Here is a 26,718-nt window from a genome sequence, read left to right on the forward strand (position 1 = left end):
GCTCTCTCTCTCTCTCCCACCCTTCTCTCTTCTCAAACCCTTCTCTCTTCTCCCCTTCTCTCTCTCTCTTCTCCTCCTTCTCTCTCTGTCTTCTCCACCCTTCTCTCTCTTCTCCCACCCTTCTCTCTCTTCTCCCACCCTTTGTCTCTCTTCTCCCTTTCTCTTCTTCCCTTCCTCTCTTCTCAAACCCTTCTCTGTCTTCTCCCACCCTTCTCTCTCTGTCTTCTCCCACCCTTCTCTCTCTTCTCCCACCCTTCTCTCTCTTCTCCCACCCCTTCTTCTCCTTCTCAAACCCTTCTCCTCTTCTCCCCTTCCTTCTCTTTTTCTTTCTTCCTGATTTTCTTTCTTTCTCTTCTCTCTTTCCTTCCATTCCCTTCTCTCTCTTGTCTTCTTTCTTCTCCCCTTCTCTCCTTCCCCAGCCCTCCCCCTCATGTCCCGCCTTCCCTCACCCCGCTTATCCCCCTTCCGTCCCTCCACCTTCCTCTCTCTTTGCTTGTTTCTCTCCTTCTTCCTTTCGCCGCCCTTACCATCTTTCTACTCTTGCCCTCATCATCTGCTACCATTCCCTCTTTGCACATATAGCAGCTTGTATCGCTCATACTCCTTCAATAGGCCTACCCTCCTCTCTTGCTTTACGTATTTCCTGCCATCTCCACTAGTTCACCTAAGTGCCTGCCCGTCCTCCTTGTCTGGTTCTCTTCCATGCTCACAACAACTCTTTCTACCCTCCTTTCACCTCTGACCATTTCAGGTGTCCTTCTTCTTTAGTAATTCCTCTATCCTGTTCGTCCCTACCCCGTTTCCCCTCACCGGTCATCTGTCACCTCCCTGCTTACTCTTCTTCCTTCCCCTCCTCCTTCCCTTCCCTATCTCCGCTCTCTCTCTCCCACCCTCTCTCTCTCTCCCACCCTTTCTCTCTTCTAACAATTCTCTCTTCTTCCTTTTCTCTCTCTCTTCTCCCCCCTTCTTCTGTCCCTTTTTTTTTTCGTTCTCCGCCCCTCTCACCTTCCTCGACCCGCCTCCTCTCCCCTCTCGTCCTCTTCCCCGACTCCGTACCCTCTCCTCTCTCCGCACCCTTTCAGCTCGTCTGAGCCCTCCTTTCGCTCCACCCCTTATTCTTCTTACTCCCCCCTCGCCCGGGATCCGATCCCGGACACTCTCCCCACTCCCATCCCTTTCTACCCCTTCCGACTGTGGTCGTGGTCATTTCAAATCCCTCTTCCAGAGAAGATGACTGACTCATGACACTATTGACTAAGAGGAGCTTCAGCCTGCTTCTGTGTATGACTGCCATGTGTGTCTACCTATATGGTGTCTACCTATATGGTGTCTACCTATATGGTGTCTACCTATATGGTGTCTACCTATACAGTCCACGGTGTGTTTGTTGACCAATATGAATTATGCCTGGTGCAATGCATGTATATAGTGGGGGTCTGTGTGAAACAAATATCTTGTATGAGTGTGACACTGACATGTAGTGTTTCGTTTGTCCCCTCCAGAGCCTGCAGTTGTTGTCGGACGCCCGTTCTGCCAGGGCATATCGTGACGAGCTGGACGCTCTGAGGGAGAAGGCCGTCAGAGTGGACAAGCTGGAGAGTGAAGTGGGACGCTACAAGGAGAGGCTCTACGACATTGAGTTCTACAAAGCCAGAGTAGAGGTACGCCAAAACAAAGAAATAGCACCCAACAAGCTTGACGTGTCAATGAAGCATTCATTGTGTGTAACATAAATGTATTGACCTGTTGTCCCAATGTTGGTTGAATGCGTGGTGGCGGGGATGGTAGTAGTGATATGGCTGTGGTTGACGTGTGTGTGAAATCTGCTGGGTCCTACAGGAGCTGAAGGAGGACAACCAGGTTCTGCTGGAGACCAAGGCCATGCTAGAGGACCAGCTGGAAGGAACCAGGGCTCGCTCTGACAAACTCCACGAGCTGGAGAAAGAGAGCCTGCAGCTCAAATCCAAGATCCACGACATGGAAATGGTAAAGGACAGAGGGAAACTTAGTGTGTTTTGTGTGTGGGATCAGAGGAATCAAACAGACAGAGTGGTATGACTGATTTTACAAGCTCTTTTTTTGGAGCCATCTTGTAGGTCATCTCTGATGAATGCCCATACTATACTGTAAGGCTTAGCGTTTGTGGAGCCGTCTGACAGTGTGTTGTGTGTATGTTGTCTGTCTGTGTGTTTGTTAGGACCGGGACATGGACAGGAAGCGTATTGAGGAGCTGCTAGAGGAGAACCTGGTCCTGGAGATGGCCCAGAAACAGAGCATGGATGAGTCTCTCCACCTGGGGTGGGAACTACAGCAGCTCTCCATGACCCCTGACCTGACAGAGGGTGAGCAGCCTGGAGCAGCAGCCCTCAGCACTGGGGCTCTGGCTTCAACCCTGGCCCTGGCTTTGGTCCTTCATACACACACAACAGATTGGACAGGGTTTATCTACACATGACTAACTCCTGTAATTAATATTCAATGACTCCAAGACCCAGATTAGCACTGGGCCTGGATTTGGAACGATGTTAATGGGGTTAACTGGTCTTGGATCAGGATAAACCCTGTCAGTAACTACAGTTAGGGATATTCCATAGTTCCTCTTCCCTTGGGGGACTTCATACCACTATAACAGAACCTGTAGCATTTGCATACAGTATGTTGTTGTGTGCCTAACCATAGATGGTTTCATTGTGCAGTGCCTCAGAAGTCCCTGGGCCACGAGGTGAATGAGCTGACATCCAGCCGGCTGCTGAAGCTGGAGAAGGAGAACCAGACCCTGCTGAAGACTGTGGAGGAGCTGAGGGGCTCTGCCAGCAAACACGTCCCCGCACGTCTCCTCAAGGCCGACAAGGAGAACCAGAGGCTCACCCAGAGGGTCAGAGCAGCTTCTATACTTGTATAGAATATATACTGAAATCCTCTGACTTGCTTCCTGAACATTTCTCCTTCTCTAGCCCACCCAACATGGGCTCCACACTTGTTCCTTATGCATCAACAACATAACAATGGCTGCTTGCTCTTTACCCCTACAGTAGCATCTTGGTCCAGCCCGCTATATTTCACCCCAGGACTTGGCTTTCAGGCCTCTTAGCTCCATGACACCAGAGGGAATTGAAAGAACGGAGTAATTCTTGAAGACCGTTTCCTATTCTCTCTCAGACTTGACACTTGAAGGCTCCTCCATAAGCTAACTCTYGGCTATTTTCAGACTGTGCTCTCCGCATAGAATGCATGAAATGTGCCTTTCTCACACAAAGACAAGAGGCAAGACTGAGTTAGGCAGCACCACTGGATCGGTCTTTATGAGAGCCCATTTTAAAGTGAATCCAAGCAGGAGCTCTTGTACAACAACGGCCGTTTAACTGGCTGCCTGTAGATGAGCAATACGTAGGCAGTTTAGAGTTAAGCTGCTTTGACAGAATTAGGTGCTTGTGGGATATCTATGATATGATTAGTAATAATCAGTCTGCCTTGTGAAGAGTTTACCCTGTAAACTAGCATCCTGTCCAGAGGGTGTACCTGTACATCAAGCTGCCTCGCGCTACAGAAACAGGAGATAGACTAGCATCCTGTCCAGAGGGTGTACCTGTACATCAAGCTGCCTCGCGCTACAGAAACAGGAGATAGNTGCCTCGCGCTACAGAAACAGGAGATAGACTAGCATCCTGTCCAGAGGGTGTACCTGTACATCAAGCTGCCTCGCGCTACAGAAACAGGAGATAGGCTCCTGCTCCTATGAGCCGTTCCAGCTTCATCAGAAGGGCTTTATATGGACCTGCCTACGAGTCCCTTTAATAAAGGACATGTATCACAACACTGCCACTGTGACTAGAGAAATATAAATAACATAATCAGCGTCAATTCAGTTTTATTTTTGCAAATTCAAATTCAAAAACAGGCTCTTCAATTTAACAGTGACCGAATCACAATAGAATGGTGCCAAACTGTGATGGGTAATGGTATGGTAGACAAGTACTTGCCTGTATTGCACACTCTCATTGTGTCTGTGATCTAAGTGACTGGGTGTCATGGTAACAGTGCGTGTCCTGTGTGTGCCTGCAGCTGGTGCAGCTGGAGAGTGAGCTGAACACAGAAAGGGAGAGTCTGCACAGTGCAGAGAGTCTCGGCACCGACCTGATGAAGGAGAAGGCTCTGCTGGAGAAAACCCTGGAGACGCTGAGGGAGAATTCTGAGAGACAGGTACACACACACACACACACACACGGTGGGTCGGGGTCGAGGGACTGAATTTGTTTTGATCTGGTCTGGTTCCAAGAGTCTCCAAATGACATTACTACCTATGTATCCGGATCGAGTTTTCTTAGGAGATAGCAGTCTTTGTGCTTGCATTCTCCCAACTAGTTGGCGAGCTCTGTGTGGCTTGGGGGGTAAAGCAGACAGAATGTAATGAGGTCACAGGGTGTTTAGATTGATGATGTTTACAGTGAGACGACATGGATACAAACCAGATCTCTGGTGAACCTACACTACAGCGTTAACTAGGAAGAAATCAGGACCCTAGGTATAGTCTTCTCAGTTCCCATATTCAGGAAAGACTCAGGGTTCTCTTCATATTAACACCATACTGAAACATGACTTGAGTTGACCTACCATACTGCCACTCCGACGTCCTCTATGTCGTGTCCCAGGTGAAAGGCCTGGAGCAGGAGAACGAGCATCTGACCAATACCGTCTCGTCGCTGAGGCAACGCTCCCAGGTGGGCCCTGAGGCGCGGGTCAAAGACGTGGAGAAGGAGAACCGCGTGCTGCACGAGTCCATCCGGGAGACCAGCTCCAAGCTCAACAAGCTGGAGTTTGAGCGGAAGCAGCTGCGTAAGGACCTGGCGGTGTACAAGGAGAAGGGCGAGCGGGCAGAGGAGCTGGAGGTGGAGGCGCAGCGGCTGGAGAGGGAGAACGAGGCCCTGCAGAAGCGAGTAGCCAGCCTGGGCATCACCTGTGACAAGGTCTGCCCCTCTGCATGCATTGGTGGCTGTGTAGTTCACCTCTAGTGGTCTGTGTACCTGCTGTCTATTCTGTGCCCCCATCATATACAGTAGATGGGACTTTAAAAGAGGAGAATTTATTAATTGATACATTTTCATACATTCTCTCAAATCATCAGGTGGCGTCTCTGGAGAAGGAGAACGCAGAGCTGGAGGCAGAGGGCCGTCGTCTGAAGAAGAACGTGGAAGGCCTGCGGAGCACCTCCTTCCAGCTGGAAGCCCTGGAGAAGGAGAATGTCCAGCTGGACGAGGAGAACCTGAAGCTCCGCAGGGCTGCAGAGGCGCTCCGCTCGGCCGGGAACAAGGCGGCTCAGCTGGAACTGGAGAACCGGGAGCTGGAGAGCGAGAGGAGCCAGCTGAAGAGAAGCCTGGAACTGCACAAAGCCTCCTCCAGGAAGACGGAGAGGCTGGAAGTGAGCTACCAGGGCCTGGACACGGAGAACCAGCGGCTGCAGAAATCCCTAGAGAACAGCAGCCGCAAGATCCAGCAGCTAGAGGGGGAGCTGCAGGATGTAGAACAGGAGAACCAGAGCCTGCAGAGGAGCCTGGAGGAACTGAAGATCTCCAGCAAACGTCTGGAGCAGCTGGAGCAGGAGAATAAGACTCTGGAGCAGGAGAGCTCTCAGCTGGAAAAGGACAAGAAGCAGCTGGAGAAGGAAAACAAGAGACTGAGACAGCAGGCGGAGATCAGGGACTCCAAGCTGGACGAGGACAACCTGAGGATCAGCCACCTGGAGAAGGAGAACCGCTCGCTGGGTAAGGAGATGACCTCCTTCAAGGACTCCTGCAACCGCCTCAAAGACCTGGAGAAGGAGAACAAAGAGCTGGTCAAACAGGCCACTATAGATAAGAAGACCCTGGTCACTCTGCGAGAGGTAATGGTGTAGCTACTACCCCAGAGAGGCATGTTGTAATGTTAGGAGATATATTGTAATGCATTGTGTGGATCCCATAAGACTTCAAATGTGCATTTAGATGATCGATAAAGTTCTGTTATAGTCATTGCACCTGCATTATGCAAGAAGTAATAGAACCAGAGCACTATGTCAACACATTTTCTCAAACTTGGAACTCCACTGTGCTCCATAAGATTATATTATTCATTAATAAAGGATTGGGTTGTAGGGATTACAAATGTAAAGTGATTCTGGGTTGGCGTTTGATGTTCCAGGAACTGGTGAGTGAGAAACTGCGGACTCAGCAGATGAACAATGATCTTGAGAAACTGACCCACGAGCTGGAGAAGATAGGCCTTAACAAGGAGAGGCTGCTGCAGGCCGAGCAGAGCTCTGACGATGACAGGTAACACACACACACAAACCACTATGCTGCTGCTCAAAAGTACCACATCAATGAAGGTTCATAGTAGGCACTCTGCCATCAATACACTGTCAAGACCTTGAATTCTTTCCAGGGAAGACCCTTGGTCTTTAATGATATTGAATGTCCCTTATCTGCAGGTACAAGCTGCTGGAGTTCAAGCTAGAGTCCACTCTCAAGTCTTCTCTAGAGATCAAGGAGGAGAAGATAGCTGCCTTGGAGGCCAGACTGCAGGAATCCTCTAACCTCAACCAACAACTGCGCCAGGAGCTTAAAACTGTTAGTTCCCAAACAATACATTACAACAGTTCAGAAGACCAAAACATTATCCCGGAGAGATTCTGTGTTATGTTCTTTAACACATGACTCAGAGAAACACTGAAATGCTTCTGAGGCCATGTATTATGTATTCATTCCTTTTTCATTATGTTATCTATTCCTGAGGCACCAGGAGCCTGGAAAACATAGAGAATAGTCTCCACAGCACGTTTTTCAACTCTGTGATGAAAACTAGAACCCTTGCTGGGGTGCCAGAACAGAGAACAGTATATCTTTGGAAGATTTGGGGGGATGGAGGTTTAACCCTTTGACCTTTCCAGGTGAAGAAGAACTATGAGGCCCTGCGACAGAGGGAGGAGGAGGAGGAGAGGATGGTGCAGAGCTCACCCCCCAGAGGAGGGGACAGGGAGGACTCTCAGGCCGTCAACAAGTGGGAGAAGGAGAGCCACGAGACCACCCGGGAACTGCTCAAGGTCAAAGACCGCCTCATCGAGGTGGAGAGGAACGTGAGTACACTCTATCTAATCAACAACTCAAAACAGCCGTCTTAAATACTGCATGTGACAGTGATGTGTCACTGAAGTGTGAAGGGCCTCTGCATATAATTAATGCCTGTGTATATCTTGTCTGTCTGTATACCATCTCCAGAACGCCACCCTCCAGGCAGAGAAGCAGGCCCTGCATACCAACCTGAAGCAGCTAGAGACCCAGAGCAGTAACCTGCAGGCCCAGATTCTGGCTCTGCAGAGACAGACTGCATCTCTACAGGAGAACAACACCACACTACAGACCCAGAACGCCAAACTACAGGTAAGCCCTGGTTCCCTCTGTTGCTCCCTCACTGCTGTGCCCTGAACTCTATTTTCTGGCCTTGTCTACACTGCATCTATAGCCTGTATTGTAGTTTAAATTCTCCCCAAGCGTGTCTCTTCTCTCCACTCTGCCCCGTGGCTAGAGATAATTCCTTTCTCATTCAGCTTTGCGCCACAACATCTATTTTGATGTATTTTATGGCAGCGGATCAACAAAGTCTTGCGTTCTGCTGCAAGCCAAAACTAATTACAACTTTGAACATGTCTGTGCTTGTGATTTGTACTGGCAAAAAAACATTTGACCACTGATGTCTATCCAAATCAGACAAGGACATGCAACGTCTCAACCATCAGAGTGGACTGGAGGGACAGGCTGGCTGTGTACACAGTGCCCCCTGTTGTTCAGATGTGACACCTGTGTCTATTCAAATTATTTTGTGAGGTTCTTACCCTGGTTTTTACATAATCAGTTAATCTAATCCATTGCTATTCCTAGCAGGACATGACAAAACCCTTGAAAAAACTGTTATAGTTAAGGACATTTTTGATTGAGTTCAGACTGCTCAGATCGTCCAATCAGAAGTCTTGTTTCCCCCCTAGGTTGAGAACTCAACGCTGAACTCCCAGAGTGGCGCTCTCATGGCCCAGAATGCCCAACTGGCGACGCAGCAGTCAAGTACGGAGAACGAGAAGGAGGGGGCGGTGAGGGACAGGGAAGACCTGAGGTCCACCTATGAGATGCTGCTAAGGGATCATGAGAAACTGGCTGCCCTGCATGAGAGACAGGCCTCTGAGTACGAGGGCCTCATCGGCAAACATGGAGGCCTGAAGAGTGCCCACAAGAGCCTAGAGTCACAGCACAGAGACCTGGAGGACAGGTGGGGTTTCTACTGGCACTGTTATGTGCTAAATGCATAATGTAGCACAGCTGGCCTACCATCACACACTTACCCACACTCACGGCCAAACACACACGTGCACGACAGTCTTATTATGCATTCACCTCCACTCTACCATTACACAGCACTCAAGTCGGAGACGCGTGTACAGCTGCTGTTCACTAACAGGTAGTACTGTATTTACAGGTATAACCAGCTGCTGAGGCAGAAGGATCAGCTGGAGGAGCTGGAGAAACAGCTGAAGGCAGAGCAGGAGAAGATGCTGTCTGAGAACAAGAGCCACGAGGCCACGGCTGCAGACTACCACAAACTGAAGGAGGAGAATGAAAGGTTAAACTGAATACTGTATGTATAAGGAACCGAGGGGGAGGGGGGTGTGGCCTGAGGTTTACTTTGGGGTGCAAGGGAACATCCCTAAACTGTCAATCCAGCTGCAGAGAAACCTGTGCAACAAGATTTTTTGAGAGCGAGGGAAAAGAAAGTCTGTTTTGAGTGGCAGTATACAGACATTTTAAGTGGTTGGTTACAATTAGAGAACTAACCATTTAGCTGTTATTTTCCTCATCAATTAGTGAATTTTCCCCTTCTCTCATAAAGGTCTCTCCCTCAACGCATGGTTTGACCTTTGCCAGGGGCTATGAGTAAAGAATGTACTGTTTGAAACCCATTCTGATGTTTCTGTGTGTAGGCTGAACATGGCACACCGTCAGCTGGTGAAGGATAATGAGGGCCTGCAGGCCGACCATAAGAACCTGAAGAGCCAGATGAACGGTGCCAAGCTGGAACAGACCCGCATGGAGGCAGAGTTCTCCAAACTCAAAGAGCAGTACCAACAGCTGGACATCACCTCCACCAAGCTCACTAACCAGTGTGAGGTACGGTTACATACCCCTCAACCCCACTTCTCTACCTCCCTCTCACCAACCAGTGTGATGGTACGTTACATCCTACCCCTCTAACCCCACTTCTTCTACCTCCCACTCACCAAACCAGTGTGAGGTACGGTTGCATACCCCTCAAACCACACTTCTCTACCTCCCACTCACCAACCAGTGTGAGGTACGGTTACATACCCCTCAACCCCACTTCTCTACCTCCCTCTCACCAACAGCTGTGAGGTACGGTTACATTACCCTCAACCCCACTTCTCTACCTCCCTCTCACCAACCAGTGTGAGGTACGGCTTACATACCCTCAACCACTTCTCTACCTCCCACTCACAACCAGTGTGAGGTACGGTTACATACCCTCAACCCCACTTCTCTACCTCCCACTCACCAACCAGTGTGAGGTACGGTTGCATACCCCTCAACCACACTTCTCTACCTCCCTCTCACCAACCAGTGTGAGGTACGGTTGCATACCCCTCAACCACACTCTCTACCTCCCACTCACCAACCAGTGTGAGGTACGGTTGCATACCCTCAACCCCACCTTCTCTACCTCCCTCTCACAAACCAGTGTGAGGTACGGTGCATACCCTCAACCACACTTCTCTACCTCCCACTCACCAACCAGTGTGAGTACGGTTACATACCCCTCAACCCCACTTCTCTACCTCCCACTCACCAACCAGGTGAGGTACGGTTACATAACCCCTCAACCCCACTTCTCTACTTCCCACTCACCAACCAGTGTAGAGTACGGTTACATACCCTCAACCACACTTCTCTACCCTCCCACTCACCAACCAGTGTGAGGTACGGTTACATACCCCTCAACCCCACTTCTCTACCTCCCTCTCACCAACCAGTGTGAGGTACGGTTACATACCCCTCAACCACACTTCTCTACCCCCACTCACCAACCAGTGTGAGGTACGGTTACATACCCCTCAACCCCACTTCTCTACCTCCCACTCACCACCACAGTGTGAGGTTACTGGTTACATACCCTCAAACCCCACTTCTCTACCTCCCACTACACCAACCAGTTTGAGGTACGGTTACATACCCTCAACCCCACTTCTCTACCTCCACTCACCAACCAGTGTGAGGTACGGTTACATACCCTTCAACCCCACTTCTCACCTCCCTCTCACCAAACCAGGGTGAGGTACGGTTACATACCCTCAACCCCACTTCTCTAACCTCCCACTCACCAACCAGTGTGAGGTACGTTACATACCCCTCCAACCCCACTTCTCTACCTCCCTCTCACAAACCAGTGTGTAGGTACCGTTGCATACCCCTCAACCACACTTCTCTACCTTCCCTCTCACCAACCAGTGTGAGGTACGGTTGCATACCCCTCAACCACACTTCCTACCTCCCTCTCACAAACCAGTGTGAGGTACGTTGCATACCCCTCCAACCCATTCTCTACCTCCCACTCACCAACCAGTTGAGGTACGTTACATTTACATTTACATTTAAGTCATTTAGCAGACGCTCTTATCCAGAGCGTCTTACAACATACCCCTCAACCCCACTTCTCTACCTCCCTCCTCACAAACCAGTGTTGCAGGTACGGTGCATACCCCTCAACCCCACTTCTCTACTCCCCTCACCAACCAGTGTGAGGTAGCGGTTACATTACCCCTCAACCCCACTTCTCTACCTCCCACTCACCAACCAGTTGAGGTACGGTTACATACCCCTCAACCCACTTCTCTACCTCCACTCACCAACCAGTGTGAGTACGGTTTACATACCCCTCAACCCCACTTCCTCTACCTCCCACTCACCAACCAGTGTGAGGTACGGTTACATACCCCTCAACCCCACTTCTCTACCTCCCACTCACCAACCAGTGTGAGGAACTACAATATCTGCACCCCCTTCCCACAGACAGACTAGATTGGAATTTGCATGTTCCACATATTTCTCTATCACAGGAAACTCTTGGTAAATATGCCCCCATGTTATGGAAGTGTTCATAGCTGATATTGGGCCACTGTCCTGACATCTGTCTGTTGGAAAGGAAGGCTGATTGAGTAGTTGTGCCTGGGGATACACAGCTGGTTTCTCAACACTGTGCTCTGAGGCTTAAAGAGTGTCAGACAACTATTCACRCACTGTGAAAGGCACAGCCCACGTGCAGTAATACATACAACCATGGAAAAGAAACTTGGAAACTTGCTCAATAAGCATTTCCGTTGAAAATGTATGTAAAAAATGTTTTATTTCTATCTCCCTAGTTGCTGAGTCAGTTGAAGGGGAACCTGGAGGAGGAGAACCGTCACCTGCTGGACCAGATCCAGACCCTGATGCTGCAGAACCGCCACCCCTCTGAAAGACCTGGAGAGCAAGGACCTGTTCCACGTAGAACAGAGACAGTACATTAAGAGATGACCCCCACTATTACATTTTGCAAGGCTGTAACCGGTGTCAAACATGTCACAACAGGAGAAATTTCTGTTTCTTGGCTATGTAGCTAATGTCATTGTCCCTGACCCCAACTCGGTCTACATGTCATTTGTCCCGATGCTAACTTGTCTAGATGTCAATTTGCCCTGACCCTAACTGGTCTAATGTCATTGTGTCCCTGACGCTAACTGTCTAGATGTCATTTGTCCCTGACGCTAACTGGTCTAGATGTCATTGTCCCTGACCCTAACTGGTTTCTAGATGTCATTTGTCCCTGACGCTAACTGGTCTAGAGTGTCATTTGTCCCTGACCCTACTGTCTAGATTCATTGTCCCCGATGCTAACTGTCTAGATTCATTTGTCCCTGACCCCAAACTGGTCTAGATGTAATTGTCCCGATGCTAACTGGTCTAGATGTAATTTGTATCCTGACCCTAACTGGTCTAGATGTCATTTGTCCCCGAAGCTAACTGTCTAGATGTCATTTGTCCCCGATGCTGAACTGGTCATGATGTCATTTGTCCCTGACGCTAACTGTCTAGATGTAATTGTCGCCTAACCCTAACTGGTCTAGATGTAATTTGTCCCTGACCCTAACTGGTCTAGATGTCATTTGTCCCTGACCCTAACTGGTCTAGATGTAATTTGTCCCTAACCCTAACTGGTCTAGATGTCATTGTCCCTGACGCTAACTGGTCTAGATGTCATTGTCCCTACGCTAACTTGTCTAGATGTATTGTCCCTGACCAACTGGTCTAGATGTAATTTGTCCCTGACCCTAACTGGTCTAGATGTCATTTGTCCCTGACCCTAACTGGTCTAGATTCATTTGTCCCTGACCTAACTGTCTTGTAATTCCCTGACCAACTGTCTAGATGTCATTTGTCCCTGACCCTAACTGGTCTAGATGTCATTGTCCCTGACGCTAACTGGTCTAGATGTCATTTGTCCCTGACCCTAAACTGGCTAGATGTCATTTGTCCCTGACCCTAACTGGTCTAGATGTCATTTGCCCTGACCCTAACTGTCTAGATGTCATTGTCCCTGACCCTAACTGGTAGATGTCATTTCCCTGACCTAACCTGTCTAGATGTCATTTGTCCCTGACCCTAACTGTCTAGATTCATTTGTCCCTGACCTAACTGTCTAGATGTCATTTGTTCCCTGGACGCTAACTGGTCTAGATGTCATTTGTCCCTGACGCTAACTGTCTAGCATGTCATTGTCCCTGACCCTAACTGCGTCTAGATGTCATTTGTCCCTGACCCTAACTGGCTAGATGTCATTTGTCCTGACCCTAACTGGTCTAGATGTCATGTTCCCTACCCTAAGTCTAGATGTTCATTTGTCCCTGACGCTAACTGGTCTAGATGTCTTCATTTGTCCCTGACCCTAACTGTCTAGATGTCATTTGTCCCTGACGCTAACTGGTCTAGATGTCATTGTCCCTGACCTAACTGTCTAGATGTCATTTGTCCCTGACCCTAACTGGTCTAGATGTCATTTTCCCTGACACCTAACTGTCAGATGTCATTTGTCCCTGACGCTAACTGTCTAGATGTCATTTGTCCCCGATGCAACTGATCGATGTCATTTGTCCCTGACGCTAACTGGTCTAGATGTCATTTGTCCCTAACCCTAACTGTCTAGATGTCATTTGTCCCTGACCCTAACTGTCTAGATGTCATTTGTCCCTACGCTAACTGTCTAGATGTAATTTGTCCCTAACCCTAACTGGTCTAGATGTCATTTTGTCCCTGACCCCAACTGGTCTAGATGTCATTTGTCCCTGACGCTAACTGGTCTAGATGTCATTTGTCCCTGACCCAACTGGTCTAGATGTCATTTGTCCCTGACCCTAACTGGTCTAGATGTAATTTGTCCCCATGCTAACTGGTCTAGATGTCATTTGTTCCTGACCCTAACTGGTCTAGATGTCATTTGTCCCCGATGCTAACTGGTCTAGATGTCATTTGTCCCTGACCCAACTGGTCTAGATGTCATTTGTCCCCGATGCTTAACTGGTCTAGATGTCATTTGTTCCTGACCTACTGGTCTAGATGTCATTTGTCCCATGGCTAACTGTCTAGATGTCATTTGTCCCCGATGCTAACTGGTCTAGATGTCATTTGTCCCTAACCTAAACTGGTCTAGATGTCATTTGTCCCTGAGCTAACTGGTCTAGATGTCATTTGTCCCTGATCTGCGACTGCTGTCTAGATGTCATTTGTCCCCTGACCCGTAACTGGTCTAGATGTCATTTGTCCCCGATGCTAACTGGTCTAGATGTAATTTGTTCCTGACCCTAACTGGTCTAGATTGTTATTGTCCCTGACCCAACTGGTCTAGATGTATTTGTCCCCGATGCTAACTGTCTAGATGTAATTTGTTCCTGACCCTAACTGGTCTAGATGTCATTTTCCCTCGACTGCAACTGGTTCTAGATGTCATTTGTCCCCGATCTAACTGGTCTAGATGTCATTTGTCCCTGACGCTAAACTGGTCTAGATGTAATTTGTCCCTAACCCTAACTGGTCTAGATGTCATTGTCCCTGACCCTAACTGGTCTAATGTTCATTTGTTCCCTGACCCTAACTGGTCTAGATGTAAATTTGTCCCTAACCCTAACTGTCTAGATGTCATTTTCCCTGACGCTAACTGGCTAGATGTCATTTGTCCCTGACCCTAACTTGTCTAGATGTCATTTGTCCCCGATGCTAACTGGTCTAGCATGAATTGTCCCTGACCTAACTGGTCTAGATGTCATTTGCCCTGACCTAACTGTCTAGATGTCATTTGTCCCTGACGCTAACTGGTCTAGATGTATTTTCCCCTGACCCTAACTGGTCTAATGTCATTGTCCCTGACCCCAACTGGTCTAGATGTCATTGTCCCTGACGCTAACTGTCTAGGATGTCATTTGTCCCTGACCCCAACTGGTCTAGATGTCATTTGTCCCTGACCCCAACTGGTCTAGATGTCATTTGTTCCTGACTTTAACTGGTCTTTCCCTCCTTTACAGTGACAAGCTGAACGAGTTGAGGAGACAGAAGGAGAAGCTGGAGGAGAAGATCATGGACCAGTATAAGTTCTACGACCCCTCACCTCCACGGAGGTAAGTAGCTAGGAGGAATCCACTCACTGCTGTCACTGTGGTTGGTGCTGTGGCCAGACTTGGGAATGCTGCAGTACAACATGTCCATAGATATCTGTATACAATCTGTCATAGTAAACAGCTGGCTGAGACAAAGCAGACATCCCCCACATGAAAATTAAATGTATAACTGCAGTAGATTGCTGCAGTCGTCTGGTTAGGGTTCATTCTAGTACCTAATCGACTGCACTATACCTAACCATTCAGTTTTGATTCATTTCCGTGCCTGACTAAATGCAGATGGTTTACGTCTGAACCTAACCAACCCCTGCATATGGTTGAAATTTCTACCTAACCAGGCAGCTCTGGTTCATATTTATGCCTAACCAACATCATCATAGCTGTAAATTATGGCTGTCTYTGGGGAATTGGTATGCTGTGGTTTACAAGAACACTCCAGATGCTGGAAAACCCCTGGTTCAATAGGCATGAAATGGGAAAACAAACTAATTGCATTCCCTTCATTTCAAAACATTTCCCCCCCTTTTCCTTCCTACTGAACACTAGCCAGAATCAAATAATTTACCTCAAATAACAATAACTCCTCCCCCATCTCGCTCCTTCCCCTCTCTCTCCCCTTTCTCTCTCCCCTCTCTCTCTCCCTCCCTCATCTCTCCCTCCCCTCTCACTCTCACTCCCCTCCCCTCTATCGTGTCAGACGGGGGAATTGGATCACCCTGAAGATGAAGAAGCTGATCAAGCCGAGGAGTCGGGAGCGGATGCGTTCCCTGACGCTGACTCCCACACGCTCCGAGTCCAGCGAGGGCTTCCTGGGGCTTCCTCTGGACAGCCAGGACTCCTCCTCCATAGGCTCTGGCTCCAACTCCCTGGACGACACGCTGACACACAAGAGGAGCAGCAGTGAGTTGACACTCTCAGGCCTGCATGGAATACTCCCTACTGAACAGATCAAATCCAGCCTTATTTGAAGTGCAATTAAAACACATCAATATACTTTACAGTAAAATAAACACAATAGAAGGAAGCAATAGACAGATCCTGACCAGGCAGTCTAGGACTAGGTCTTCCTCTCTCAGTACAACTGACCAGAGGGACTGACACACAGGAAGAAGGACTAGATCACATGTTAGCTAAAAGACCCAGGAAGCAGAGCACAGGAAATATGATCCGCAGAGAGACCAAAGGACACTGGGTCAGACAGGAAAGTACACTCTGACACTAGAACATGAGAGGGTCATATTCAGGAAATGAAGAATGAGCAGGGTCATTTTCAGGAAATGAAGAATGAGCAGGGCCAGATTCAGGAAATAAAGAATGAGCAGGGTCAGATTCAGGAAATGAAGAATGAGCAGGGCCAGATTCAGGAAATGAAGAATGAGCAGGGTCAGATTCAGGAAATTAAGAATGAGCAGGGTCAGATTCAGGAAATTAAGAATGAGCAGGGTCAGATTCAGGAAATTAAGAATGAACAGGGTCAGATTCAGGAAATGAAGAATGAACAGGGTCAGATTCAGGAAATGAAGAATGAGCAGGGTCAGATTCAGGAAATGAAGAATGAGCAGGGGTCAGTTGCAAACTGTAAGGTTTGCCGGGCTGGAGACTCCAGGACAGTAGATGCTTGTTGCTGTGTGGTGGTTGGTTGTGTGGACCTAATGCTTGCGATGCTTGTTTTTCTCTCTCTGTGCAAAAGGGAAGAGAGACTCTCAGAGAGTGCAGCATTCCCATGTGCAGGGTAACCAGGGTAACCAGGGTTCCTCTAATGGTATGCTAAGAGGGGAGGGCTGGGGCGGCTTGTAATCGAGCTGTCCTGTCACTCAGGGCATGTCAACATGTCATGACTCATCCTTCAGTCAATGTCCATACCTATTAAAAGGTGCAGTGCATTATGGGTCACCTGTGCTCAATGCACCAGCTAGTAACACATTTTTTGTCTTCAACTATACTAAAGACAACCTTTTATGCAACCATTTGATTTGTCTATGAATAGCTCTAATAAATAACGTTTAAGTAACACACACACAATATGAGATATGTCGGGGAAAAAAGACTGAAGTTCCGCTTTTTTATTTCTGTGAAATGCAGACAGTCTAGAGTTGGAAATCTGAAATGGTGTCTCTGTATAGTCAGTGTCCCAGAATCTTCTGTATCTCTGTGAATACTCCTTTCACTGCAGTGCCACTCCCCTTGTCTCATCGTTTTACCTCCTAATTGCACCCTTTAATAAACATCACCCTGTGTGTGTGTGTGTGTGTGTGTGTGTGTGTGTGGTGTCTGCTGGCAGCCTGATGTCTTCTATGTGACAACCCTCTTCACAGCCATCCCACCGAGCTGGTGTTTTGTGTATGAATTTGTTTGAACAGTCAGTGAGTGTTAGTGTGTGCGTGCTCATTTGCATGTAAGCGTTTTCACTTGTGTAACTCTGTGTGTTTGTTTTCGGTCCCAGTTGGGTCTTCAGGGCACTACCCTGGTTCTCTCCCCCTGGTTCTGTCCCCCTGGTTCTGTCCCCCTGGTTCTGTCCCCCTGGTTCTCAGCATTAATATCCATCTGTTTTTCCCTCCTTTCTGTTCCTCTCCATCTCCCCTGGTCTTTCTGTTTCTCCCCTCTCTGCTTTGGCTGTAAACTGAAAGCTCTGAAAAGGTTGCCCTTTATGAGGACCAGATCGAAGGAGAAAGACAAAGAGAAGGCCATCTACCGCCGGTCCATGTGTAAGACCTCCAATAGCCCGCCCAGCGTCCTACCACCTCCCTCCATCGCTCCACCTCCTCTGGCCTGCGCCTGCCTCCCTCCATCACCTAGAGTCTCCTCTCATAGCTTCTAGCTGGTGTCTTTCCTTCCATTCTAGGAATATAAACTCAAACACTACTGTATCCCTAATAGTAGCTGCATCTATCTTAACACATGTTGTGTTTGGGTTAAATGTGTGTACAGTCAAAGTAATGACATACAAGAACTAACATATGTAGATATTAGAACAAACTAACACTCTCTTCAGTAATTAAGGACAATAATGTGAGTTAATGTGATTGTAGGGGATAGAGGTGTTCTGTGAACTGTAGGGTTTTTTCTGTAGTTCTTTTCGCTGTAGTGTTGTGATATCTGTAGATGAGCTGTAGTTTATTTTTAGTCGAGGTCTAGTCCATGTATATGTGTGTGACAGTGCAGTCGCGAGGAACTGTATGCCATTCCACTTTTCTCTACTGTACCGTACTGTATAGTGTGGTGTGGCCTGTGGATGTGTGTGGCCTGCACTGTGTGACTCTGGCCCCATCTATATATCTCTGCCTGTGGTGTGAGTGCAGCCTGCCGTCTCACCCCTCTCTCACTACAGTGCTGATGCAGGCATGGCTTGGCAGAACCACACTGCGCGCTCTCTCTCTCTCTCTTTCTCTCTCTCTCTCTCTCTCTCTCTCTCTCTCTCTCTCAGCCACCATGTAGGAATTGAAATGGAGCCTTCCATTGATTTCTTTATCTTTTTATCTCCTTCTCTATCTTGTATTTTCTTTCTCTCATTTTCTCTATCATTCCCTGTCTTCTCTTTTATCTGTCACTCTCTGCTATTTTTATTGAGTCTTTTTTCAGTTTGGCTGCATTTCAGCTCTTGTGCATGCCTTGCCCACACTGACTGTGTCACATCTCTGAATGCTGCTGCTCTGATTCTTAGCAGCCACTGCATGCTTAGCCTAGCGCTGCTCCCTGTGCCCTCCCTCTGGGGCCAGTCAGCCCACCACATAAGGGTAGGAGGTATCAGCTAATTGATCTTCATCTCCAACCCAGCTATGAACGACTTGCTACAGACCATGGCCCTGGCGGGGGGTCAGTGGGCAGGCAGCACAGAGAACCTGGAGGCGCCCGTCGAGACCAACGGGGGCAGCAGTACCCGGCGAATGAAAGAGCTGGGTTCCATGGCCTACTCCACCAACGCTATCAACTACGCCACCCTCACCCTGCCTTCAGGCAGCAGGGCCAAGAGGAGCCTGAAGATCAAAGGTAGAGACTAAAGGACCGCTAGTCTATCCCCCCTTCCTCTGTGTGGTGATCTGAACTATCATCAAGGGAAAGGGGATACTTAGTCAGTTGCACAACTGAATGCATTCAACCAAAATGTGTCTTCCGCATTTAACCCAACCTCTCTGAATCAGAGATATGAGGGTGCTGCCTTAAACGACGTCCACGTCATCGGCCCCTGGGGATAAGTTGTTGTTAGGGGTTAACTGCCTTGCTCTTGGGCAGAATGGCAAATTTGTCCACCTTGCCGGCTCGGGGATTCAAACCAGCGACCTTTCGGTTACTGGCCCAATGCTCTTAACCTGTGTATTTACTGTAGTAGAAAGATCTGCCGATCTTTGTGTGTTTCAGAAGCAAGTCATTCATTATTTTAAAAAATGTCATACTCCAGCTTTCAGAAGATTGGCTGACTGATTGGCTGACGCAGACTTTGCTTCCCATAAGCCCTATTCTCCTGTAGTCTCTCCATCCCTCCAATCATAACTCATATTTCCTCATCTCTGTCTTTCTTCCAGACAACGCTTCCTGTGAAGATGTCCCAGCATCCTCAGACGACCCCATTGGGGTCAAAGGGCAAGGTAAAATAACTGTTGACCTTAAGGACAGAAACTTCCATTACTATTATATACCACAGGGATTAACACCAGTTTACTACTGGAATTAAATATCAAATGGCCCCAAAAAAGTCCCTGTTTTAAAAAGCCCTACAGTAAGTGTAAATGTTGTGCCACTATGATGTAAAGATAGCCCACTAACGTTAGCTAGAAGCTTGGCCCATATCTCTGCATTTCATTTTGCTACCATTAGAAAGGGATTCTGCCAAAATGTTATCATTGACCGTAAACTCCGCCTAACAAATGGTCTTAAGCTGCCTGCCTCCATTAGCTGGTAGATCAGGTTTTCTGCCTTCTCCATATCCCCACTCACACACATATAACACACACACACAAGTTATCTCTATTTCCTGTTCACTCTTGGCTAGCTAAAATGTCCTCCCACTGACATGTACATTGTGTAATACAGTAATTATATATATATWTTTTTTAATTGCATGAATTTCACAAGGACAGTCTGTTTCACTTACACTCTGTTACATTAATGTTCTGGAATGTTTGTGAGTTAACTAATATAATGGAAGATAGTTTAGGACAATTTAGTATTTCCTAAACTGAGCGTAACTAGCAGTAGCTCAGTATTAGTGAACTGCACTACTGTAGCCCAGTGTAGTGTCTAATATTTGTGGGAGCAGGTTAACCCAGGCAGTTGTGTGTGTTGAATGTGCCAGGCCTGCAGGTCTTTAACAGTACTCAGGCTCTCACCCTCTGTTCTCAACCCATCCACAATGTGCAGAGTCCCCGGTAGCATCTGTTGGAAGTCACACATCTGTCTAAGACCACTAAAAGTACCACTTTACTCAAGATCGCTACCACTATAAATTATTACCGGTCACATACCTGCTGACATCACTTTCCCAAACCTGAACCATCCTGAAGACCACCAATAACAGCAACAGCACTATCAGTTTGCATCCAACACACCTGTCCTATAGTATAATCCTCCTCTCCCTCCCCTTCAATCACCTGAGCCCCTCCCCTGTTGGCCTCTGGGTCTTGTCAATCACAAGGCTCTTTTCCTCCAATCAGGTTTTACAATAGGTCCTTCCTCTTGAATGATTCCTCCCTTCAAGTATGTGTGCCCCTCCCTCCTCACTCCCTTTGTGTGATCRGGCATGTTGTTGGAGTAGCATGGCACCGTGCCACCCTTCCTGCCTGCATGCACCATCTGCTGCCCTGTGTGACGTGCTCTCTCAAACTGTGTGCCCTCGTCTCCCTATCCAGCCTCCAGACCCTCCAGCCTCCATAGTATCAAGACCATCAGTAGTAATAGCAATAATAACTCCCACTTCTCTCCACTCCAGACCAAAGGTACAGTCACACACCCCCTCTCTCCCACGCTCCTGTATACCATACCTTTGTTGATTCACACACACAATAGATTAAAACAATAAGAAACAGAAGGGAAAAATTAGTATAGAACTCTTCGGAATTGCTTCTTCTCTTAGTCTGAGGTATGTTCTGGAAGGGTCCAGGCTAGGTTTAGGATATTTTGTATTTATTTGCTGTGTCACAAAAAAGCAGGTTCCAGAGCTATGTTCCTGAGCTATGCTTTATATCCAGAGCCTGTAATCACCTTGGGGTGATACTCTAATGTTAGTACTTGAGTTAGTCATACGCCGTTAGAACAGAACTCACCTACAGTACTGCTTCTCTTCAGGCACGTTGAACGGAAACCTCAGCAGGCCCCACAGTGAGAGCAGTGGGGAGTTCAGTCTCAGTCTGGACCAGGAGGAGTGGTCCAGCGGGAGCAGCCCTGTCCAGCACCCCCTGTCCCGCTCCTCTCACCAGAGCCCCATGCTGCTGCGGAGGTCCCTGGACCCCCAGGCCGCCCAGGCCAGGAAGAAGACGAGCAACTCCTCGGGCAGCGCCAGTGAAGTGGTCTCTCTACAGCAGTTCCTAGAGGAGAGCACTGACCCTGCAGAGGTGACAGCCTGGAACACACAGCAACACTAGATTACAACACTGTACTATACTATGTTATTCATAGGCATCAGATGTGCTATGATAAGAAACAAGTAGAAGTTATTTCACCAATCAAGTCTGCTATAAAGCCCAGGTAATGTCATGGTATGGCAACTTGAATGTCTCCTCTCCATCTCCAGTCTGGCAGCCAAGAGAATCTGACCGTTGAGTCTCCCCGCCTCTCTGGAGGCACTGAGCATGTGCAGAGGGACCGGGCTGAGCGAGGCTCCACCTCCTGCACCAAGGGGCGGGGCATCCTGCGCTCAGCCAGTGGGAAGGCAGCGCCAGTGCACTCAGACGGCCGACCCCCAAAGGGTGGCCAACCAGGTCGTCCCAGTCTACGGAAGGCAGAGAGTACGCGTGTGAAGGGCACGGTCCAGCCCCGGGTCGGCCTCTCCTCCCAGAGTAAAGCCATGTCTGTGTCTGAGCGTCTGGACATCTCCTCCACCTCCTTCTCCACGCTGCCCCGGGCCAGCAGCGTCATCTCCACAGCTGAGGGCTCCACGCGTCGGACCAGCATACACGACCTGCTGTCCAAAGACGCCCGGCAACCCGTGTCTGTGGACCACTCACCCTCCTCAAAGGCCTCTCCTCGCACCTCCACCACGCCCAGTGAGTACCCCCCAACCAGTACCCCATCACAACACCCCAATCACCAGTCCATCCCCCTAGCCCCAGCCCTCGTGCCCCTGTCCCTTCCCAAGTCAGTCAGTATGCCCTGCACAGGCAGTCAGCACCCCCTCAGTTGTAAGGAAACTGACCTCTCCAGCCTCGAGTCTTTCTTTGGCTCGTCCTTCACAGTGGAGTCAGTGTTTATGGACTCCATCTTCAGTGAGCCAACCTTCACAGGGGCCAAGAGCCACACCTTCCTCTCCCTCAACACCTCCCTGGTCAGTAACATCAGCGGCCCCCCAGGCAAAACCCACCCCCAGCCCAACTCTGTTCAAACTGCCCAGAACCAACCAAATGGGCAAAAGCCCTGCCCACCTGACCAGAATGGGGAACAGGAGGTAATTGACACCAATCATGTGCTTGATGCTGACCAATCCCCATCCCAACCCCTTAGCCCAGAGGACCAACAATCGTTGTGGTATGAGTATGGCTGTGTCTGAATGTGTGGCGCCCTGGTCAGCTACTGATCTGGGACCTGCATAAGGACCAGTGATGGTGGGGGAGAAAAAAGGAACTCTGCATGCTTTATCAAAGCACTATCATGCTATGTTTTCTGTTGAGCTTTCATGTTTTCATGGCTGATTTGTAAATTCCTCACCTCTGGTTTGGTCTATCCCTTTGTCTCGTGGAAGTGGGGTTCTCTGGATGTCTTTGCTTCAATGGTCCGTTCACACTATTCATTAATCAAACCTCTTGTTTGGCTCACATTTTAAAGCTATTACATGACTGCATTATGGGGGACATGAATAGCTGTTCTTGTTATTTTAATCAACATTTACCATTTATTTTCCAATCACAAATGCATCTTCAGAAAACATGTTGCAAAGCTACATTAACTATCATTTGGACATTCAGTTCATCTTTTTTTTTAAATCTCCATGTCAGAGGTCCTCCAGAGTTAGAATGGAGCTCTGTTTAATATTAAAGTTATGAGGCTTGTAGAACATGTCCCATGATAAGCTGTCTGAGGAACATATTAACTGACAATAAGCTCTATTTATGGAGCCATTATATAATCTAGCCCTTCAGAGGAAAGAGCTACTATCTTTAACAGGAAACCAGTTTCTCATCTATTAATATGAGATAATAGATTMTGTTTCCCTTTTTTTCTTATTGGGTGTTTGGTATGTGGGAGAATCCTGTCCTCTCTAAAGTACTGTATCGCATTTCATTACCAGTCTAATTCTACTGTATCGACCTCAATGCATATTCACTGAACTGCATGGCTTTATTCTGTCTTTGTTTGTTCTGGACCTCTCATTTTGATTGTTGTGATCAAAATGGTTTTGTCTTTTTCTTTGGTGTGTTTTGTGCATATGACACGTTTTTTCTGTTCCATTTAATTTTCTCAACAAATCCTTCTCAATTGGGGTTAAGGGATGGTTTTGGAAGAAACGTCATTCACTAAATGATTTGAGAGGAAATGTAAGTTGTAGAGAGAATGTTGCCTTTCTAGTGTTAGTAGTGAGAGAAATTTGCAAGTGAGATGAATGTGATTGTCAGATTATTTTGTGATTGAAGGTTCTTCTACTCTTGGTTGTCATGGTATTGGATCTGGGTACGGTGTCGTGAGAATGCTCACGGCCACAATACAAATTCCAATAGCACAATAACTCATTTTAGGTTATGTATTATTGTAGACTGACTGGGTACACCATGTACAAACGTATATTATGAACCATATGAAGTTATATTCGAGGGCAGAAAGCACTCCTTTATTCACCAGTAGTAGGAGTAGTGATGTCGTTGATAGTTTAGATATATTTATTTCTGCTTCGTTATGTATTTACCATTTTGAAATAGTTTTATCGTATTTATCTTGTGTGTATAAACCATTAACTGCAGCCTTTATCAGATGGAATATAACATGCTTTTGTTCTGCAGATGTGGAAGTGTTACAAGAGCGCAGAAAGTCAAAAAGCGGAACTGGGGAGCAACAAAGCTCCTAAACATTAATGATGAGCTCAAGTGGTGAGTGCTRCTCTCCAAGTCCAACAGGGAGATGGGGGGGGGGGGCTCCATGGTAACCCAAAGTGGTGTAACAGATGTCCCATCCTGGACGTGCTTGCTTATGCTACGCTGGTGTGTCGTCGTCGTCGTCCCCGGCCTGGCTGGTGCCACCCGGTAAAGGGCACATGAATGGACCGTCTGCATGGCGTCTGGTGGAACACGCTTTGCCCATTTTTGTGCCCAACCCCTAATAACAGGAGGACCTGTCTGTCCTGCTACACGTAGATGCACCCCCTCCCTCCCTCCCTGCTCCTCAGTGATACTGTGTGTCCATAGCTGGCTTTTCTTAACTTTTTTTCTGTTGGTATTCAGGAAAAAGCACCGGTGGCTCTATACGAGGTTGTGGTCCCTTTGCGAGCTTGTCTATCTGCAATACTGCATGGCTCTGGTGTCGTGCAGCTGAAACCCGTCCCCTGACCCTGACTGTCGATGCATGTAGACTGCTTTCCTGTGCGTCCATATCTACATGTTCATCTACTTCTGTCATTTCTGCCTCTAACCTTTTTCTGTCCCCTTCTCTTCCTCTCTTCACTCTGTCTGCCTCCAACTCAGAGGAAAGTGACCTTCAAGCTGTCTGACTTTGAAGCCTTTAAAAGTCGGTCTACTGAGATGGTCTTCAAAGAGAAAAGCTTGTAGAAAAAAAACATGAAAATCAATTTCAAGAATCGTTCAATAGAGAAAAGTAAACGTCCTGTCTTTTTTCCTTGAATCAAGGAAACAAAACTCATAAAGGGAAATGTCTAAAATGTTCAATTTCATATTCATAATCTCCAGCAACCACCCCAACATCAACATATGTGAAAATGGCGTGTTTATATGTTTTGTAGTAAAAAATAGAGGAAGAAATGTTTCCAATGACATCATTGTTGTGCATGGTGTGATTTTTAACCAATTACGAGTAGGTATTGCTTACTAATTGGTTGATGTCATTGGAAAAGATTATCTTTTTTACATATGTTGATGTTGGGGTGGTGCTGGAGGTGATGAATATGAAGTAGAAACATGTTGAAATTTCCCGTTAAGACATAGGTAACTGCCAAAATAAAATAAAAGCCAACAAAGTGTCTTAATAGGGCGTTGGGCCACCTCGAGCCACCCAGAACAGCTTCAATGCGCCTTGGCATAGATTCTACAAGTGTCTGGAACTCTATTGGAGGGATGCGATAACCATTCTTCCACAAGAAATTCCATAATTTTGTGTTTTGTTGATGGTGGTGAAAAAGCTGTCTCAGGCGCCACTCCAGAATCTCCCATAAGTGTTCAATTGGGTTGAGACCTGGTGACTGAGACGGCCATGACATATGGTTTACATCATTTTCATGCTCATCAGACCATTCAGTGACCAATCGTGCCCTGCGGAGGGACATTGGGCCCATTTGTTTCACATGGCCCGGTGCCCCGGGTGGGTGTAGATTTCACTTAAGGACCAATGGGAGCACCGGGCCATGCAAAACTACCTTACCCATTGTCGTCCTGGAAGAGACCACTCCCATCAGGATAGAAATTCTTCACCATAGGTTGAAGGTGATTCTCAGAATAGATGTGTATGTATTGGTGTTTACCTTGCCCTCTAAGGGGTTGAGAGGACCTAAACCATGGCAGGAAAATGCTCCCCACACCATAACAGTGCTGCCAGAACCCTCATTTATTCAAGTTTGTCCTTTATTTTGGCAGTTACCTGTATGTGGTGACAATTGTTTTTCTAAAACTACCTTTATTTAACTAGGCAAGTCAGTTAAGAACAAATTCTTATTTTCAATGACGGCCTAGGAACAGTGGGTTAACTGCCTTGTTCAGGGGCAGAACGACAGATTTTTACCTTGTCAGCTCGGGGATTCGATCATTAGTCCAACGCTCCAACCACTAGGCTAACTGCTAACGTTCACTCTACACGGACCTACACTTGGTGCCACTGTTCACGCAAAGCCAAATGGGTGAGCTTAAACTAGACCCTGGGGACTCCACGTTGTCCTCTGTGTGAATCAGCTGGACTTTTGCAGTTTGCCATTTGATGTTAATGATACTCTTTGTAAATGAGCATGCACATGCAACATCTTTCTACTGTGGAACAGCTGACGTCTACTTTCAGCAATATGCACCGGAAATAAAACTGCTTGTGGACACAGAACAACAAGGTCAACCACAATCTGCATGGAGCAATCAATCAACATGGTTTCCTCCCAATCAGAATGGACTATATTTTAAGTTGTGTTCCTCTGAAATGCCAAAATGACTATCGCAGGAAGCCATGCCATCTGTTTGATTGACAGCCAATCCAATCAAGATTAAGGTTGTGTGAGCTGAATGGCACACCTGTGTATGTGTACAGTGCTGTCAGATTACTGTGTCTGTGATGATGACCTAGTGTCCACTTCCTTCTCCACTTTTACATAAATCCATTTGATGTAATGAAAACTCCAGAAGACTCCTGTGTGTCATTTCATCTTCACTGCCCACAGCGCCAATCTCATAAAGGACTGTAACTGTCAAGTGTCATCTATTCTTCGTCAGATGAATAATTTGCATAATTTGTAATCTAATCACCAACTGAAGTTGTTGGGATATTGGATGAAAGTAATGTCATGATTTCTACATACAGATTAATGTAATGCCCCTTTAAATATTATATATGACACTTTAGGGGGGGATAGGCCTGCACTGTTTATTCTGCTATATTGAAAATGTTTCGATCCGAACCGGATCTTTGTCAGGGCA

The 26,718-nt window shown here is 47.5% G+C and overlaps 1 protein-coding gene across 1 annotated transcript in view; it reads left to right on the top strand.

The window, feature by feature from the left end:
• Positions 1 to 26,426, top strand: part of LOC111951733 (girdin-like) — a 91,333-nt gene extending 64,907 nt beyond the window's left edge. Inside the window, 25 exon segments of the mRNA XM_070434837.1 lie at positions 1,503 to 1,661; positions 1,840 to 1,986; positions 2,198 to 2,342; positions 2,697 to 2,875; positions 4,063 to 4,200; positions 4,650 to 4,964; positions 5,123 to 5,878; positions 6,175 to 6,305; positions 6,464 to 6,602; positions 6,923 to 7,108; positions 7,251 to 7,412; positions 8,015 to 8,292; positions 8,500 to 8,643; positions 9,002 to 9,188; positions 11,453 to 11,547; positions 11,549 to 11,594; positions 14,643 to 14,737; positions 15,435 to 15,637; positions 17,365 to 17,442; positions 18,512 to 18,724; positions 19,258 to 19,320; positions 20,581 to 20,667; positions 21,017 to 21,282; positions 21,462 to 22,427; positions 23,634 to 26,426. Coding sequence (XP_070290938.1) covers positions 1,503 to 1,661; positions 1,840 to 1,986; positions 2,198 to 2,342; positions 2,697 to 2,875; positions 4,063 to 4,200; positions 4,650 to 4,964; positions 5,123 to 5,878; positions 6,175 to 6,305; positions 6,464 to 6,602; positions 6,923 to 7,108; positions 7,251 to 7,412; positions 8,015 to 8,292; positions 8,500 to 8,643; positions 9,002 to 9,188; positions 11,453 to 11,547; positions 11,549 to 11,594; positions 14,643 to 14,737; positions 15,435 to 15,637; positions 17,365 to 17,442; positions 18,512 to 18,724; positions 19,258 to 19,320; positions 20,581 to 20,667; positions 21,017 to 21,282; positions 21,462 to 22,427; positions 23,634 to 23,942 — 5,487 coding nt within the window. The 3' untranslated portion in view covers positions 23,943 to 26,426.
• The last annotated feature ends 292 nt before the right edge of the window (positions 26,427 to 26,718 follow it).

This window comes from Salvelinus sp. IW2-2015, linkage group LG25 (assembly GCF_002910315.2).
Source record: "Salvelinus sp. IW2-2015 linkage group LG25, ASM291031v2, whole genome shotgun sequence".
Classification (NCBI taxonomy): domain Eukaryota; kingdom Metazoa; phylum Chordata; class Actinopteri; order Salmoniformes; family Salmonidae; genus Salvelinus; species Salvelinus sp. IW2-2015.